Below are 18,363 nucleotides of genomic sequence, written 5' to 3'. Positions count from 1 at the left end.
GTGCAGAGATGGAGAATTTAGTAATAGTTTTATCCTTTTACTGTACTCGCTTTTATTCCTGCTTGTCTCTAGGTATAGCTTGCACGTGATTTTGGATGAAATTTACATGCTGTCAGTCTTGGACAACGACTTTACCAGTGTCCTGTCCTTCCGTGTGTAAGTACCAAGCTGGAGTCTAGCTGAACTTTCTTCTGTTGGAGATGGTAATTTGTCCAAAAATAATATAAATATGTAATACGGACATCAAGGTGGAAGCATGTGGCTCGGAGAGGGCTAAATTGTGATGTCTTCTGGGTTACGAGGAACTCCAGGTTGTCAGGTCTTGTGTCATGTTCTCGGTACACAATGGCTAGAACTTACCTAAAGTGATCCAAGGAAGGACAACCGGTGAACTGGCAGCAAGGTCATGGCCACCCAAGGATCATTTATACAAGGCTGATGACAGAAAGGTTCTACCGCTAATGTCTCGGTGCCAGATATCACAAGACACCTTCTGTGGTCTTGTAGAGTCCATGCCTGGAAGGTACAGAGCTGTTTTGGCTGAATCAAGGAGACCTTCACAATATAGTTCTAATGTTATGAGTATTCAGTATATGAATCGTGCTCCTTTTGAAGCTGCTTTCAACTGCTGCTTCGTAATATCCTTACAATATATTCTTCAGAATACGAGACTTTCCTTGTCTGAGCCTCTCTGTTCTGATCACTGTGCTCAGACAGGGAAGTTCTCCTACTTTTGATGAATATAGTGTATCGATTTTGCTGAGCAGCAGTTGAAAGCAGCTTTTAAAGGAGCATATACAGGACACTGAAACAGCACTACAGCATAGTCTTTTGGAGAGAAGGAAGGAAAGTAAGGTAATGAAGGATATTACAAATATTCATAACTTTGCAATATTTGGAGGATAATTAAACCTAAAAAAAATAGCTACAACTAATCGAATTGGTCTTCAGAACAGATATTACAAAAAAAAAAAAAATCAACCTACAAGCTAACCAGCCCCAACCCGCTGCTCACACTTTATGACAGGACTATCTTAAAAGGGGTATATGGACTGGAAACGATCCATTTTTGTCTCCAAAAGTCAGAGACAAATCCATAGTTTTTAAATCTTATAGTCATTAATATTATTACTATTTTTTTTATATTTAGTCTTCCAGATCCCGAGAGAACGCACTTTATATGGGGACTCAGTAAGGTAAGGTCTGAACCCTCCACAAAGAAAAAGATCATTTTGATTCATATGTTCCTTTCAAAGATATGGATATTTTGTTTCTTAAATGCAATGCATGTATTTTAGGCAAAAAAATATTTTTTTATGCAAATGGTTTTCATTAAAAAAATTGCAAGCTCTGGTTTTTACAGGCTCCTTTGATTCCTTGCACATTCCTGGCTGCAGAGTGAGTTAACCGAGACTCAGTCAGTGAACTCTTTCTCACATAGAAGTTTGTAACTGTTTCATCTGTCTTTTCTGAACTCCTGATTGACAACTACATCAAAACCAAGTGCAATTTTCATGTGGCCCATGGTCATAACTCAGCACAGAGGAGCTCAGAAAAAGACTCTCAAAGCTCACTGTTGGATGTCCAGTTGAATCATTCTGTATCCAGCAACGTGCAGAGAAACAAAAAGCCTGTAAAAGACAAACAGTGCAAAATTTATGATGAAACCCAATTGCAAAAATAATTTTTTGGCCAAAATACTTGCATTTAAATAAAAAAAAAAAAAATCAATACTGTTAGGTGTCCATATCCTTTAAGGGCTTATTCACACATTTTGCTGAGATATTTCCAACATAACCAAATAATAACTGTGCTGTTTTGTGTCTCTGATTAATTTATAGGATTTTGGAATGAATGGCCTCCGTGTAGGGATGCTGTATACAGAAAATAAGCACGTCGTCCATTCCATGAGTCGGCTGGCAACTTTCCACCAATGTTCGGGAACTACCCAATTCATGGTCTATCAGTTACTCCGGGACAGAGGTCAGTCATTGGATTTTGCTATCTGATCTGCGTCACAATACTTGGTTTTCCTTATAAAATAACAATTCTGGAGCATTTTTTTTTAGTCCCTCTGTTGCTCCTCTTGGCAATATTGCAATAATTGAGAACTGGATGTTGTCCTCCCGTTGTCCACGCAATGTATCAGCACTGATTGGACAGCATCACATTGTGTAGGGACACCCCCCCCCCATGGTATCGGACCCCCGCCAATATTAAAGATACATCATCAATATAAATGTAGTGACGACCCCTTTAATTATCATTTTCTTTACAGACTGGTTGGACAATGTGTTTTTTCCTACCAATAAAGAACTTCTTAGAGAGTCTCAGACGATACTGGTTACTGGGCTAGAGGAACTCGGGATACCGGTTCTCCACCGCGCCACGGGGATATACGTCTGGGCCGATTTCAGCAAGGTACGTCCGTCAGAACCAGCGCTGGGCACATGATATATACTGGTAGCAACATACTGCAAGATGTTTGTGATAAACGGACTGGTGTCAACCACATAAAGCGCTGCGGAATATGTTGGCGCAATATAAATAAAATTATTATTATTATATTATTATTATACTGGACACAGCCCAACGTGCAGCTGTTATCACGGGTAAATCTTTGGCGGCCGGAAAAAATGTAATTCCGGTGCATCCAACTAAATAACCATCCATCCATGTAACACATGGGCAAGTGGGTCTGAGATCAGCTTGTGCCAAGTAACCTGGGTACTACATGGGAACTAGTGAAATTTGCTCTAGAAATGTTTTTTTGTTACTTAGTCTGGACCAAATGCATAAAACTGTGCAGATCCCTGCCTCACGTACTGCCTCTCCGTATTCAGTTCTTCACTGCCTTCCCTCCACTGCTTTACATTTCTTAATTTCTTCATTTTTACATTTTACTTAATTGTTTTGCTTCTCTTTCTTCTTTCCTTTCTTCACCCTCTAAACTATTTGTAATTCTTCCAGACCGCTTTACTTTTCTTTCCCTTTTGTAAGTCTTCCCAATCTTCTTCCTTCCGTTTTTGTACTCATCCTCATTCTTCTATAACTCCATACCTTCCTTCACTACTTCTTTACTTCCTTCGTTCCTCTTTTGTACTTCTCTTTTTTGTTACCTTCCTTCCTTTTTATTTTCTTCCTTACCCTTTCTTTTTTCCCTTCATCTCTGTAGTTACGTCTTTCCCTACCTCCCCTAATTCCTTCCCCCTTCTGTCCTTCCCCCATTCTTCCCTTTCCTACTTTCATTAATCTCTTTCTACTTCCTTCCTTTCATCCTATTCCTTTTGATGGATTCCTCTATTCTTCTCCAGTTGACTTTCCTGTTTCCTTCCTTTCCTGTCCTCCTTTCCTTCCTTCACTCCCTTCCTTCCTTTCTTTCTTTCTTTCTTTCTTTCTTTCTTTCTTTCTTTCTTTCTTTCTTTCTTTCCTTTCCTTTCCTTTCCTTTCCTTTCCTTTCCTTTCCTTTCCTTCCCATCCATCCTTCATCCCCATCCTTCTTTTCTTCCCTCTCCTTTTGTACTAATATATATTCTTCTATACATCCTTACTTTCATTCCTTCTTTCCTCTTTTATACATCTCTCCATTCTTCTTTTTTTATGCCTTCCTTCTTTTTTTTCCTTTCCTTCCTTTAATTCCTGTCCTTTCCTTCCTTCTTTCCTTTCCTTTTCTTGCCATCCATTCTTCCTCCCCATCCTTCTTTTCTTCCTTCCCGTTTTGTATTAAAACATATTCTTCCATACATCCTTCTTTCCTCTTTTGTACATCTCTCCATTCTTCTTTTTTTTGTCTTCCTTCTTTTTCCTTCCTTATCTTTCCTTTTTTTCCCTTTCCCTCTTTAGTTACTTCCTTCCCTAATTCATTCTGCCTTCTTTCCTTGCCTATTCTTCTCTTTCCTTCCAAACATCCATTAATCTCGTTACTTCCTTTCTGTCATCCCATTCCTTCTCTGTAACTTCTTTCCTTCCCCTTTTTTACTTCTTATCCTTTACTGTTAGCTTCCTTCCATTTTTCTTTACTTTTTTCCAATTCCTTTTGTGCCTTTCCTTGCTTCCTTCCTCTCCCATTCCTTGCTTCCTTCCCTAACCTTCCATGATGTACTTACTTCGCTGCCTACTCTTCCGTTCTTCCTTTTTCTTTCTTTTCTTTTCCCATTCTTTCCTTTCCTTCAGTACTTTCTTTAATCTTTTTCCTTCCCTTCTTTCATCCCTTCCTTCCATTGGATTTTTCTCTCCAGCTGATTTTCACCTTTTCTCATACGCTTCCTTTTTTTGCCTTTATTCCTAAATGTAGTTTCTGACGTCGCAGACATTTGAAGCAGAGATGGATTTATGGAAACGGTTCATTGCTGAGAAACTTTACATAACTCCGGGTAAAGCCTTTGAATGCGGTGAGCCCGGCTGGTTTCGTCTGACCACCTCCGTCCCAAATGATATCTTACAAGTCTGTAAGTGAATCTCCTTGTGAACAAGCAGCTAATCACATCTCCTGGGCTTTCCTTCTACTTGGGGCATTCATACAGTGGGACTGGCCTCCATAGTGTGACCTTCTCCCCGCGTAGATGATAGATTGCACAGATCCTCCACCTATCACACAGAATGGAGCCACTGTCAGATGGCATCCGCTCTATTTCCTTTATAATCCCAGTTACATACTGGAAAGAGATAGAAACAAAAGAGGGAGAGAAGGTAGCCAGCGAGAAAGATGGTAGGTGACCATTAGATCTGCAGGTTGGTCACTTTGTCTTTACAAAAAAAAAAAATGGAAATAAAAACTCTCCATCTTGGCACCATACTTTTGTTAGGAAGAATGTAAAGTGTGGGATTGATTGCTAATAATTCTAAATTCTGTTTTACTTTTTTTTTTTTAGCTTTACAAAGATTAAAAAACGTTTTACAGTGTGGACCTCAATCAAATCACACGAGTAATCCCCAAAAAACGAATGCAAGTGACATTTATTAATTGTAAAACAATTTTGACTTCAATAAAGAAATGAATTTGTTGCTGTTTATTTCCTATATATTATATTACATTGATCTAAGGTTAACCTGAACAGCGGCATAGTGCCCATAGAGGCTTCACTGGCATTTCTTTTACTATTCGGCCCGTCTTCTTTACCTTATTTTCTAGTCATTTTTTGTAGGGGCGTATCTGGGTGGAGAGCTGGTAGAATAAGTGACCCAAGTGCTGGATGACAGGAGAAAAACCAACAAACCTGGCCACGACATTTACATTATATACTAGATCAGCAAACCCGATATTTGCCCAATGTGAATTTGCAGCTACAAATAGTCACATATTCATTGGGTCTGTCCCAGTTTTTTGGAAACAATCCTGGGATATTCAGGAGCATCTTGGGACACTATAGAAAGAGAAGTGGCGGCTGCCGGTGTTCTAGGAGCTTTGATGGGGCGTTTACCCATCACTATGTTCTCCTGTGACAACATTGGGAAATTAATAAAATATGTAAGAAATATTAAAGAACAATTCTAGCTAGCCCTGGCATACTCAAAACTAGAGTTGTATAGTTTTCCAAAAAAATACTTTATTAGTTTCTCTCAGTATTCATGGTCCATGCTTGTTGTCTTTTCATTGGAACCCTAAGGTGTGGACAAATCTTTTTTTCTTCTTCTATCTTCAGGAGTGCACCTTTCCTCTGCCACCTGGAGTGTTCTTATCTTATTTCTTCCAGAGTGCACAAATTCTCTACCTCCCAGACTATTCTTATCTTCTTTCTTCAGGAGCGCATTGCTCCTCTACCTCCTGGAACATTCTCATCTTCTTTCTTCAGGAGCGCACTGCTCCTCTACCTCCTGGAACATTCTCATCTTCTTTCTTCAGGAGTGCCCTGCTCCTCTACCTCCTGGAACATTCTCATCTTCTTTCTTCAGGAGCGCACTGCTCCTCTACCTCCTGGAACATTCTCATCTTCTTTCTTCAGGAGCGCACTGCTCCTCTACCTCCTGGAACATTCTTAACTTCTTTATTCAGGAGTGCACCGCTCCTCTACCTCCTGGAACATTCTCATCTTCTTTCTTCCGGAGCGCACTGCTCCTCTACCTCCTGGAACATTCTCATCTTCTTTCTTCAGGAGCGCACTGCTCCTCTACCTCCTGAAACATTCTCATCTTCTTTCTTCAGGAGCGCCCTGCTCCTTTACCTCCTGGAACATTCTTAACTTCTTTATTCAGGAGTGCCCTGCTCCTCTACCTCCTGGAACATTCTCATCTTCTTTCTTCCGGAGCGCACTGCTCCTCTACCTCCTGGAACATTCTTAACTTCTTTATTCAGGAGTGCCCTGCTCCTCTACCTCCTGGAACATTCTCATCTTCTTTCTTCTGGAGGGAACTGCTCCTCTACCTCCTGGAACATTCTTAACTTCTTTATTCAGGAGTGCACCGCTCCTCTACCTCCTGGAACATTCTCATCTTCTTTCTTCCGGAGCACCCTGCTCCTCTACCTCCTGGAACATTGTCATCTTCTTTCTTCAGGAGCGCCCTGCTCCTTTACCTCCTGGAACATTCTTAACTTCTTTATTCAGGAGTGCCCTGCTCCTCTACCTCCTGGAACATTCTCATCTTCTTTCTTCGGGAGCGCACTGCTCCTCTACCTCCTGGAACATTCTTAACTTCTTTATTCAGGAGTGCACCGCTCCTCTACCTCCTGGAACATTCTCATCTTCTTTCTTCAGGAGCGCGCCGCACCGCTCCTGTACCTCCTGGAACATTCTCATCTTCTTTCTTCAGGAGCGCACCGCACCGCTCCTCTACCTCCTGGAACATTCTCATCTTCTTTCTTCAGGAGCGCACTGCTTTGCTACCTCCTGGAACATTCTCATCTTCTTTCTTCAGGAGCGCACCGCTCCTCTACCTCCTGGAACATTCTCATCTTCTTTCTTCAGGAGCTCACAGTTCCTCTACTTCCTAACCAGCTGAGAGAAAAAGAAGTGTGTATGAAAAGTAAGGATCACCAAAAAAATGAAATTAATAATTTTATTTTTAAACAAGATAACCACAACACAAATATATAAAAGCCAAGCGGCTGGAATACATCAAGGACTGACTATCCTTCTCCATTTTGTTTGCTGGGAATAAGATAAATAATAAATAAGACAACCCGCACAGGGATAGAATAAGTACTGAAGTTCAAAACTATTCCACATAGGCTTAGTATAAACATGCATGTATCAGGTTTGATCAGAATAATGAAAGCGGCACATATGTTGTGACAAGGAACAACATGAATATATATATATGTATATATATATGTATATATATGTATATATATATGTATATATATATATATATATATATATATATATGTATGTATGTATGTATGTATGTATGTATGTATGTATGTATGTATGTATGTATGTATGTATGTATGTATGTATGTATGTATATATATATATATATATATATATATATATATATATATATATATATATATATATATATCAGCTTAAAAGAGCAAAGAAATCCCCCCAGGAAGGGCACGGCTGAACTAAATAACCTGTTAGTAGACATGTTGAAAAGACCCAGCTAAAGCATGGTACAAGGAGAAAGGGACCCCACGTGTATTGCCACAAAGCGTGGCTTCATCAGGGGGCAAAGGCACATTTGTGTCTTCAGCATCAGATAAACGCAGGAGCACAAAGGTTAGGCAAATCCAGTGATCTGTCCTGCTCCAGTAACGTAAAGCCTGCAAATGATGCATGTTCGTTGCCTAGGTAACCAGCCACTTTGAGACTGCAGAGGTGGCCGGTAACCTCAACAATTACCAATTGACTATAACATTAAAAATCTTTTTCGCCCTTGAGAACGGAGAGGATTTTTAATAAAAGGTAAATCGCAAAGATGATTGTTTTTACAAGCAATTTGCAATTTTAACTATTTAAGAACTTGAGACGAGGCCTATAAATCTAAATATTTATATTTTTCTATCGTCAATCATTATACACTTTTGCACCATTTGGCTTTTAGAGTCTTTTTCTTTCCCGGCTCATTCAATTTTGTGTGTTCTGTGGTCATAAATCAGCAGAGAGATGCCAAGAAAAAGAGGGGTAAAAGTGTTACTAAGGCTACTTTCACACTAGCGTCGGGAACGTCGGCCCGAGGCACAGCGAGACTTAGCGTGGTCTCCGCCGCACAACGGGGGCAGCGGATGTATTTTTCCAACGCATCCGCTGCCCCATTGTGAGGTGCGGGGAAGTGCGGGGAGGTGGGGGCGGAGTTCCGGCCGCGCATGCGCGGTCGGAAAAAGCGGACCGTCGTGAGCAAAAAACGTTACATGTAACGTTTTTTTCTCACGACGGTCCGCTACCACACGTCCAAGCGTCGCAAAACGGACGCAACGTTTGGCAATGCGTCGCAAATGCGTCGCTAATGTTAGTCTATGACGAAAAAACGTATCCAGCAAGAACTTTTGCTGGATGCGTATTTTCGGCAAAACGACGCATTTGCGACGTATTGCAGTTAACGCTAGTGTGAAAGTAGCCTTAGACTTTTATAAGAAAGAGCTCACTGACCGATTCTCAGATAACTCATTCTGCAGCCAGCAATGCATAGTGCAACACAAAGACTATGAAAGGCAAAATGCTTAATGGAATCCATGGACCCTCGGGTGCATGTCTTGTTACAGTACAGATATCACGGCCAGGTCTTCCATGGTGACTACACTGATCCCTGATATGGGACCGATACTGACACTGGAGGAGGCTGCTGGCATTAGCCTATTTGTTTGGTTGGGTGGATGTGTTCACGCCCTGTGTATCCACAGACTTCAGACCCATGCCCAGATTCTTGTCTGACACCAACATGCCAGAATACTGATTAGTAGGGTTGAGCGACCTTTAGTTTTTTAGGGTCGAGTCGGGTTTTGTGAAACCCGACTGTCTTAAAAGTCGAGTCGAGTGAAATCGGCCGACCACAGTGAAAAGTCGGGCTTCTCGCGCGAAACACGAAACCCAGTGAAGATAATATTTTTTTTTTTTTTTTTTTTTCTCTCTCTCTCTCTCATTTCGATTTGCACATTCCAACTCGCTACTGCGCACAAGCGATAACATGACGATAGGCGTTCACTCCCCTAACACCTATGTCATCACTCTGCCCACGCTCATTCATTGGCTGAAAAAATGGCGCTAATCGCGTCATACGAAACGCGACTTTGGCGCCAAGATCGCGTACCGCATGGCCGACCCCCACAGGGATCGGGTCGGGTTTCATGAGACGCCGACTTTGCCAAAAGTCGGCGACTTTTGAAAATGAACGACCCGTTTCGCTCAACCCTACTGATTAGTACTCCAGTTTCTCCAAGGTTCTCCAGCCCCATTCTTTCTCTATGAGACTGCCGGAGATAGTGGAGCACAGTGCTTGGCGATCTCCACAGCCCCTATAAAGAGTGAAAGGAGCAGCGATCAACCATCTGCAACTACTGTCCATTCAGACGGGGGACAAAGGTGCCAAGTTCTCGTAACCGGTGGGAATCCAAATGGTCAGACTGGCACAAGTCTACGTCTTGTTATGTGTCCTAAGTAAAGATGATAACGCCTTGTTATCGGAATACCAATTAAATAAAAAGAGGAAACAGAAGTGACGAGAAGCAAGAAAGCTCCGTCTACGGGGGATAGAAATCAGGACAAAGTACAATTTCTACGTATTCATAGTGTGGAATGTACATGTAATAATTAACCAGATACATTATCTGTACACCGCACTGACTCAGGTCATCAGCCATGACAGAGCAGAGCGGTATTATTTATTGTCTTACTGTATCCCGCCTTATTCACCGGTATTACCCAACCACCAGTAGTGCGTCACGTCTGATGACGATGGCCATGCAGGCGACTGCACATATGAGAGTCAGCGTTAAAGGGATTGTACAGTGTAGAAAAACTCATATTCGTATTCACTATTGGAGAATTTTGGGTTAATAGAAGGACGTCCTCTGTTCAGGTATCTCACCTGTTGGCCAAAGTAGAGAGCAGATTGTATCGAGCACCTCACTCTGGAGGACCTGTCCTGTCCTTCATCATACAGAACATCCACTGATGTGTATAGACACTGTGCACTGCTCATTTCCACCTGGGGAGACGCTGCAGGAAAACTAAACACTTACTGCCAGTTTTCCCAACAGATTACAGATGATCACTGAGGGTCCCAGTAGGGAGATAATTTTTGATCGGCTTATTGCCAACTGTATTAAAAACAGATTTTAATAGTATCAGTAAGTGGCACCAACAGCGAGAGTTGACCCAAAAACTCCTTAAAAAAACACCCATCAGATATTTGCACGCAGTGTCTTTTTGCTGATTTTTTCGAGCAGAAAGAAAATTCGGAGAAGGATTTGGAGAGGTTCCGCGCAGCATCTCCTCCAAAAACTCCTTGAAAACTCCGTGTGCACATGGCTTTAAGACAATAGCAAACTCGCTGAGATTTTTCTAGATTGAAGTCGCTTCTCTACAAAGCAGGCTGACTTTTCCTGAAATAGCTTTGCTGGCGGTCTCAGCGTCATTTTTGTGATGCCAGCGACTTTCTTCTGTAATGTAAACTATAACTAAAGAGCAGTTTCCTGGTGGAAGCCGTTCAGAGACTGATCATGCTGCTTCATATAACCACTTTACGGTTTCCTAACCATGAAACTGTTAGGCCGGGTGCGTCCAAATTTCTCTAGCATCTCCACAAGATAAATGGACATGCTGCAGTCTGCAGAGACGCACCGCATGTCAGTGTCCGCGTGTGAGCTGTGGGAGTCTGTGCACTCAGTGGGCATGGGATTTCTAGAAATTCTATCCACTATGCTGTAACATCTGGACGCTGTGGGTTGAACGCTGCGCAAGTACACAGCATCCAACCTGCCGCAACTCCGGATCGTGGACACATACCCTTAAAAGAAGTAACAGAAAAACTGAACATGTGCACAGCAGTGTCGTTTTAACATTGCCGTGCATTCTGTTCATTTTCTGCAGCGGTTTTGTGGTGCTTTATCAGATTAATTCAAGGTAGAAATACAAATGAAGAAAGGGACAGCACCACAGCAGATGGAAAGAAACAGCTTACGTGTTTATTCTGCCTTCTGCAACGTTTCGGTCCGAAGACCTTTATCATGCTTGATAAAGGTCTTCGGACCGAGACGTTGCAGAAGGCAGAATAAACACGTAAGCTGTTTCTTTCCATCTGCTGTGGTGCTGTCCCTTTCTTCATTTGTATTTGGATCTTTATACTGGGATGGATCCCCTGGTGAGGACGGGCGCCCTGTTGTCCATAGAGACGTTATTATTTTAGGGTGCGGCCCTACTATTTTTTAATTCAAGGTAGAATCTGCCTGAAAAAGTTGTTGTGTGCGCATAGCCGTAAAGGGCTTTCTGGGAACCTGTCCAGGATTTTAATATGGCCATGTTCACACGTTCAGAATTTGCTCAGTATTTTACATCAGTATTTGTAAGCCAAAACCAGGAGTGGGTGATAAATACAGAAGTGGAGCATATGTTTCTACTATACTTTTCTAATTGTTCCACTCCTGGTTTTGGCTTACAAATACTGATGTAAAATACTGACCAAATACTGAAGATGTGAACGTGGCCTATGCACTAATGTCTTCTTAGTTTCACTTATTTAAATTTATGGTGCGTAAAAAAACATTGGATCCCATACAGAACATGTCACACAGACATAGAAAATGTACGCGGATGACAATATGGATAAAAATTGGGCGAAAACTGCCTGAGTTTTCTGGATGGTTTTCCATACCCTTGTTTACCCGACCTTCGCCTGCTATCCTGTGTGAAATGCAAATAAGAAAAAATTAATTAGCTTATTACAATTATAAAATCCAGGATGGAACAAAGTCCAAAGGGCGTCCTCCATGGGACCATTAAGGCTAAGTTCACACTAGGCATTTTTGCTGTTTTTTTTTTTTCTACAGCAAAACCCCTGCACTCTTGGCAGAAAAGAAGCAGAGCTAGGCTATGTGCACACGTTTATATAAACCTATAAAAAAATTGCGCACACTAGAACTAAGGCTATGTTCACACTTTGCGGGTTTTGCCGCGGATCCGCAGCGGATTTGACACTGCGGATCCGCAGCAGTTTTCCATGCAGGGTAAAGTACAATGTTACCCTATGGAAAACAAAACCCGCTGTGCCCACGCTGCGGATTTCCGCGGGAAAAGCTGCGCGGCTTTTCTGCGGAAAAAAAGGAGCATGTCACTTCTTGGTGCAGAATCGCAGCGATTCTGCACCCATAGGAATGCATTGATCCACTCACTTTCCGCACGGGGCTGTGCCCACGTTGCGGGAAGTTAAGCGGATAATGTGCCGATGGTACCCGGGGTGGAGGAGAGGAGACTCTCCTCCAGGCCCTGGGAACCATATTTTGGTGTAAAAAAAAGAATTAAAATAAAAAATGATGCTATACTCACCTCTCAGCGCTGCCCGCGGCGTCCGGTCTTCGGTTTGCTGTGCCGAACAGGACCTGTGGTGACGTCGCGGTCACATGACCGTGATGACGCCGCGGTCACATGACCGTGACGTCACGAAGGTCCTTGTCGGCACAGCCGCCTGCAGCGCCGAGGAGATCGCGACGTCAGAGGGTGAGTATAGCCAATTTTTATTATTTTTTACATTACTATTGATGCTGCATATTGCTACATATGCAGCATCAATAGTACAGGAGTAATCCCGCAGCAGAAACCGCGGAACAAACCGCGATAAATCTGCAGGGATAACCGCAGCGGTTTTGCCCTGCAGACTTATCATTTCCGCTGCGGGATTAACCCGCAGAGCAGGCCGCAAAGTGTGAACGTGGCCTTAACATACAAAAAATTCCATAAATTTTATTGATAATAACATATAAAATTTGTAAACAATAATGATGGAACTGGTACCAAAAATGAAAACGCAACACCACAGACCAAAGGTACTAGTGTCACAGAGCCATATAATCCACTGCCACATTATTCATTAACCCTGTGGATAAAAAGTCTCTCTCGCCTTAACGGCATAGTCATTCACAATGCCTACAAATAGGTCAGTAAAACAAACGGCATAATGGATGATTACAAAAGACAAACTTGTATGATTTACATTACCTCTGGTCTGATGGTGCCACGACCCCAACGCGCGTTTCGGCTGCGTGTGCCTTCTTCCGAGGGAGTCTGTGCACACGTTGTGGATTCGCGGGCGGATTTTTCAGCGCAGAATGTTAAAAATCCACAAGTAAAACACCCATTGTGCTGCGGATTCCACCTGCGGTTTTACACCTGCGGATTCCTTTAAAGGAATAGGTGTAAAACGCTGTGGAATCCGCACAAAGAATTGACATGCTGCAGAAAATAAACCGCAGCGTTTCCGCGTGGTATTTTCTGCAGCATGTGTACTGCGGATTTGGTTTTCCATAGGTTTACATGGTAGTGTAAACCACATGGAAAACTGCTGCGAATCCGCAACGTCAAATCCGCAACGTGTGCACATACCCTCAAAAAAATGCATGTTTTGGTGAGTTTTTTTGGCAATTTTTCAGAATCCCAAAGTTCAGTTTTGCTTCCACCACAGAAACATGAACACACAAGTCACCAATACAAGACATACAGGTGCCTCTCACATAATTAGAATATCATCAAAAAGTGAATTTATTTCAGTTCTTCAATACAAAAAGTGAAACTCATATATTATATAGAGTCATTACAGACAGAGTGATCTATTTCAAGTGTTTATTTCTGTTAATGTTGATGATTATGACTTACAGCCAATGAAAACCCAAAAGTCATTATCTCAGTAAATTAGAATACTTTATAACACCAGCTTGAAAAATGATTTTAAACTCCGAAATGTTGGCCTACTGAAATTTATGTTCAGTAAATGCACTCAATACGTGGTCGGGGCTCCTTTTGCATCAATTACTGCATCAATGCGGCGTGGCATGGAGGCGATCAGCCTGTGGCACTGCTGAGGTGTTATGGAAGCCCAGGTTGCTTTGATAGCAGCCTTCAGCTCGTCTGCATTGTTGGCTCTGGTGTCTCTCATCTTCCTCTTGACAATACCCCATAGATTCTCTATGGGGTTAAGGTCAGGCGAGTTTGCTGCCAATCAAGCACAGTGATACTGTTGTTTGTAAACCAGGTGTTGGTACTTTTGGCCGTGTGGACAGGGGCCAAGTCCTGCTGGAGAATGACATTTCCATCTCCAAAAAGCTTGTCGGCAGAGGGAAGCATGAAGTTCTACAAAATGTCCTGGTAGACGGCTGCGCTGACTTTGATCTTGATAAAACACATTGGACCTACACCAGCAGATGACATGGCTCCCCAAACCATCACTGATTGTGGAACCTTCACACCAGACCTCCAGCAGCTTGGATTGTGGCCTCTCCACTCTTCCTCCAGACTCTGGGACTTTGATTTCCAAATGAAATGCAAAATTTACTTTCATCTGAAAACACCTTGAACCACTGACAACAGTCCAGTTCTTTTTCTCCTTGTCCCAGGTAAGACGCTTCTGGCGTTGTCTATTGGTCATGAGTGGCTGACACAAGGAATGCGACACTTGTAGCCCATGTCCTGGATACATCTGTGTGCGGTGCCACGCTGCGCCGCCGCCGCAAGGTAAAACACAGGGCCCTATGTGTGTGGTGTGATGATTCCGGATGTGTGCAATGAACACATCCGGAATCATCACGTCTACAGAAGGGGGCGGCGCTTTGGGCGGAGCGAGTTTTCCACTCCGTCCAAAGCGCCGGCCATCCTGAACGTGGACACGTACTCTAACACATCACTAATTAAATTCAGCAAGTACTAATCCAAACTGCCATCTCAGGCGATCAAGACAAGATGTTAAACCTGGAAAAATCACAAAAATAAATGGATTTCATATACTGCTGTACTTGCTTTTTTTCTTTTTGTTAGCATTTTTTTCATCACCCATTGCTTTCAATAGGTGAAAAACACTGAAAAAACGCTGAAAGAAGTGACATGCTCTATGTCCAAAAAACATTCAATGCACAAAATACTGAAAAAAAATGTGTGCGCATGAGATTTCTGAAATCTGATGGACTTTGCCGGTACTGTAAAAAGCAGCTGAAAATTAGCATTAAAAAGTAGCAAAAACGCCCAGTGTGAACTTAGCCTTATATTCTTCATCTTTGAGGTTTCCTTAATAGTTCTGTTCTTTCTTTCCATGCTAACCACTGAGCCACCATGCTGCCCTCATACAGTGTAAAGAAGCTGAAATTAGAGTAAAGCAAATGTACATAGGCTTTATTTTTAATTTTTCATATCTATATATTTATATTAATCCTGAAATGTTACAGGTTTCACTTTGTCCAATCAGCTTCATAATAAGCTGACACTTCTTGTTCTACAAAGATGACTTCTCAGCAGTCATCTTATTACCAACACAGGCAGAGATATAACAGATAACACAGGATCCACCATTCACAATAGGTGATGTCACAGCTCACCTCCTCCTGTACAATGACTGATAACACCTCTATATACAGTAGATAACACAGGATCCACCATTCACAATAGGTGATGTCACAGCTCACCTCCTCCTGTACAATGACTGATAACACCTCTATATACAGTAGATAACACAGGATCCACCATTCACAATAGGTGATGTCACAGCACACCTCCTCCTGTACAATGACTGATAACATCTCTATATACAGTAGATAACACAGGATCCACCATTCACAATAGGTGATGTCACAGCTCACCTCCTCCTCCTGTACAATGACTGATAACACCTCTATATACAGTAGATAACACAGGTTCCACCATTCACAATAGGTGATGTCACAGCTCACCTCCTCCTCCTGTATAATGATTGATAACACCTCTATATACAGTAGATAACACAGGATCCACCATTCACAATAGGTGATGTCACAGCTCACCACCTCCTCCTGTACAATGACTGATAACAACTCTATATAGAGTAGATAACACAGGATCCACCATTCACAATAGGTGATGTCACAGCTCACCTCCTCCTGTACAATGACTGATAACACCTCTATATACAGTAGATAACACAGAATCCACCATTCACAATAGGTGATGTCACAGCTCACCTCCTCCTGTACAATGACTGATAACACCTCTATATACAGTAGATAACACAGGATCCACCATTCACAATAGGTGATGTCACAGGTCACCTCCTCCTCCTCCTGATAACACCTTTATATACAGCAGATAACACAGGATCAGGCATTCATAATGGGTGATATCACAGCTCCCACCATACAAAATAAGCGCCCCCAAAAATCATTTACGTAAAATAATCTACACTTAGAAATGTAAAAGAAATGTAAAAAAAAGTGTATCAGTATCTGATTGATATAAGTAAATAATTTGATTAGACAAATTAATCATCTATGATTTTTTCCCTGGATTTCCCCCTTATCTTATTTGGAAGATTTCCGGGTCATAGCTTAGATGACATTGTGTAATGGCCGCTCCGCTGCTTAGTGTTGAGCCCATGGAGTAATGATGATAACAATTGTGTATTGGCAAATCCGAATGGTACTGTGACTCAATGACCCGATAAGACTCAATGGGATTTCATATTCAACTTTTTTTAGGATGACCAACAAAAATTGTTTCCAATTGTCAGACTCTCTTTTCTGGCCACAAATGTTTCCTCCATGCCCCCTGACTGAGCATTCATCGATGCCCCCTGACTGAGCGTTCCTCAATGCCCCCTGACTGAGCGTTCCTCGATGCCTCCTGACGAACGTTCCTCCATGCCCCCTGACTGAGCGTTCCTCCATGCCCCCTGACTGAGCGTTCCTCCATGCCCTCTGACTGAGCGTCTGAACACCAGGGTTTTTCGGTTAGGTCGGGGTCACACTAGAGTATGGCGATTGTTCTCGAAGGCAGATTCGGCATGAGAAAATAATCGCAGATGTGATCTGCCCCCTAAAGTAACGCTGGTCCAAGTGTTATATGATGTTTTCTCACATAGCACTTGTCCGTATTCTACACTAGTGTGACCCCGGCCTTAGAGGGAGCATCTCATATACTGACCTATGATCAGGACATATATTCCCTGTCCTAGAAACATTTATTACTTCCCATTAAAACCTAGAACGCCCTTGAATCGATCTGGTTACTACAACGCCATGCACAAGAAACCTTCCAGGAGCACTGACTGCTGTCCACTGGGTTTCGAGAGGCTTCAGCATGTGCTCAGAGATTTGCCAACCCGTCTAGTAATTTATTTATTTTATTTTACTCACTTAGGCCGGTTTCACACGTCAGTGGCTCCGGTACGTGTGGTGACAGTTTTCTCATGTACCGGAGACACTGACTCACGTAGACACATTAAAAATCAATGTGTCTCTGCACATGTCAGCGTGTTTTCACGGACCGTGTGTCCGCTTGAAAAACACGGAGACATGTCAGTGTTCGTGGGAGCGCACGGATCACACAGACCCATTAAAGTCAATGGGTCCGTGTAAAACACGTACCGCACACGGATGCTGTCCGTGTGCAGTCCATGTGCCGTGCAGGAGACAGCGCTACAGTAAGCGCTGTCCCCCCAGCTTGTGGTGCTGAAGCCGCCATTCATTTCTTCTCTCCAGAAGAAATGAAAAATCATTGTTTTTTTGTTTTTTTTGCGGTTGAAATAAAGATCTTTGTCACCACCCCCCTCCCACCCCCTGTGCGCCCGCCGGCTGGAAATAAAATACTCACCCAGCTCCCTCGATGCGTCCTCTCTGCTCCGCAGCTTCTCCTGTATGAGCGGTCACGTGGTGCCGCTCATTACAGTGATGAATATGCGGCTCCACCTCCCATAGCGCTGTCTCCTGCACAGTCCGTGTGGTACCCAGTCGGCACACGGGCGGCACACGGCTGCCGCACATGTGCCACGTGAGCACACGGATAACTCCGGTACCGGAATTATCTGGACGTGTGGGACAGGCCTTATATGGTGCCATTAATTCCCCAGACATTATCATCACTGTCCCCATTGGGGCTCACAATCCACATTCCCTATCAGGATGTCTTTGGAGTGTGAGAGTAAACCGGAGGAAATCCACGCAAACACGGGAAGAACATACAAACTCCTTGGAGATGTTGTCCTTGGTGGGATTTAAACCCAGGGCCCCAGTGCTGCAAGTCTGCAGTGCTAACCACTGAGCCACTGTGCTGTGCTAACTATTGAGCCACTTTGCTGTGCTAACCACTGAGCCACTGTGCTGCCCATGACACATAGACATCCAGGTGTATTAGGGAACTGTTTGTTAAGCAATTGCATAATCATTATGAATGACTTCTGAACATTTAGTTTTCTTCCGATTTAAGTAGCAGAAGTAGATAAACTTGTCACCATAAAGTGATCTGTTGCATTTTCTTGCTA

General features: G+C 42.8%; 1 protein-coding gene across 2 annotated transcripts in view; it reads left to right on the top strand.

The window, feature by feature from the left end:
- The window catches only part of LOC143783389 (1-aminocyclopropane-1-carboxylate synthase-like protein 1), a 50,085-nt gene extending 44,976 nt beyond the window's left edge, over positions 1-5,109 (top strand). Inside the window, exons 10-15 of one of the 2 annotated variants that reach the window (XM_077271807.1) lie at positions 73-156; positions 1,151-1,196; positions 1,842-1,983; positions 2,279-2,421; positions 4,295-4,444; positions 4,872-5,109. In XM_077271807.1, coding sequence (XP_077127922.1) covers positions 73-156; positions 1,151-1,196; positions 1,842-1,983; positions 2,279-2,421; positions 4,295-4,444; positions 4,872-4,886 — 580 coding nt within the window. In that variant the 3' untranslated portion in view covers positions 4,887-5,109. Of the gene's footprint in view, positions 1-72; positions 157-1,150; positions 1,197-1,841; positions 1,984-2,069; positions 2,259-2,278; positions 2,422-4,294; positions 4,445-4,871 lie in introns of those variants that run through there. The other variant, XM_077271806.1, reaches the window with a different exon arrangement.
- The last annotated feature ends 13,254 nt before the right edge of the window (positions 5,110-18,363 follow it).

This window comes from Ranitomeya variabilis, chromosome 6 (assembly GCF_051348905.1).
Source record: "Ranitomeya variabilis isolate aRanVar5 chromosome 6, aRanVar5.hap1, whole genome shotgun sequence".
NCBI lineage: Eukaryota > Metazoa > Chordata > Amphibia > Anura > Dendrobatidae > Ranitomeya > Ranitomeya variabilis.
The sequence above is the reverse complement of the archived record's forward strand: the minus strand, read 5'-3'. Positions and strand labels throughout refer to the sequence as shown.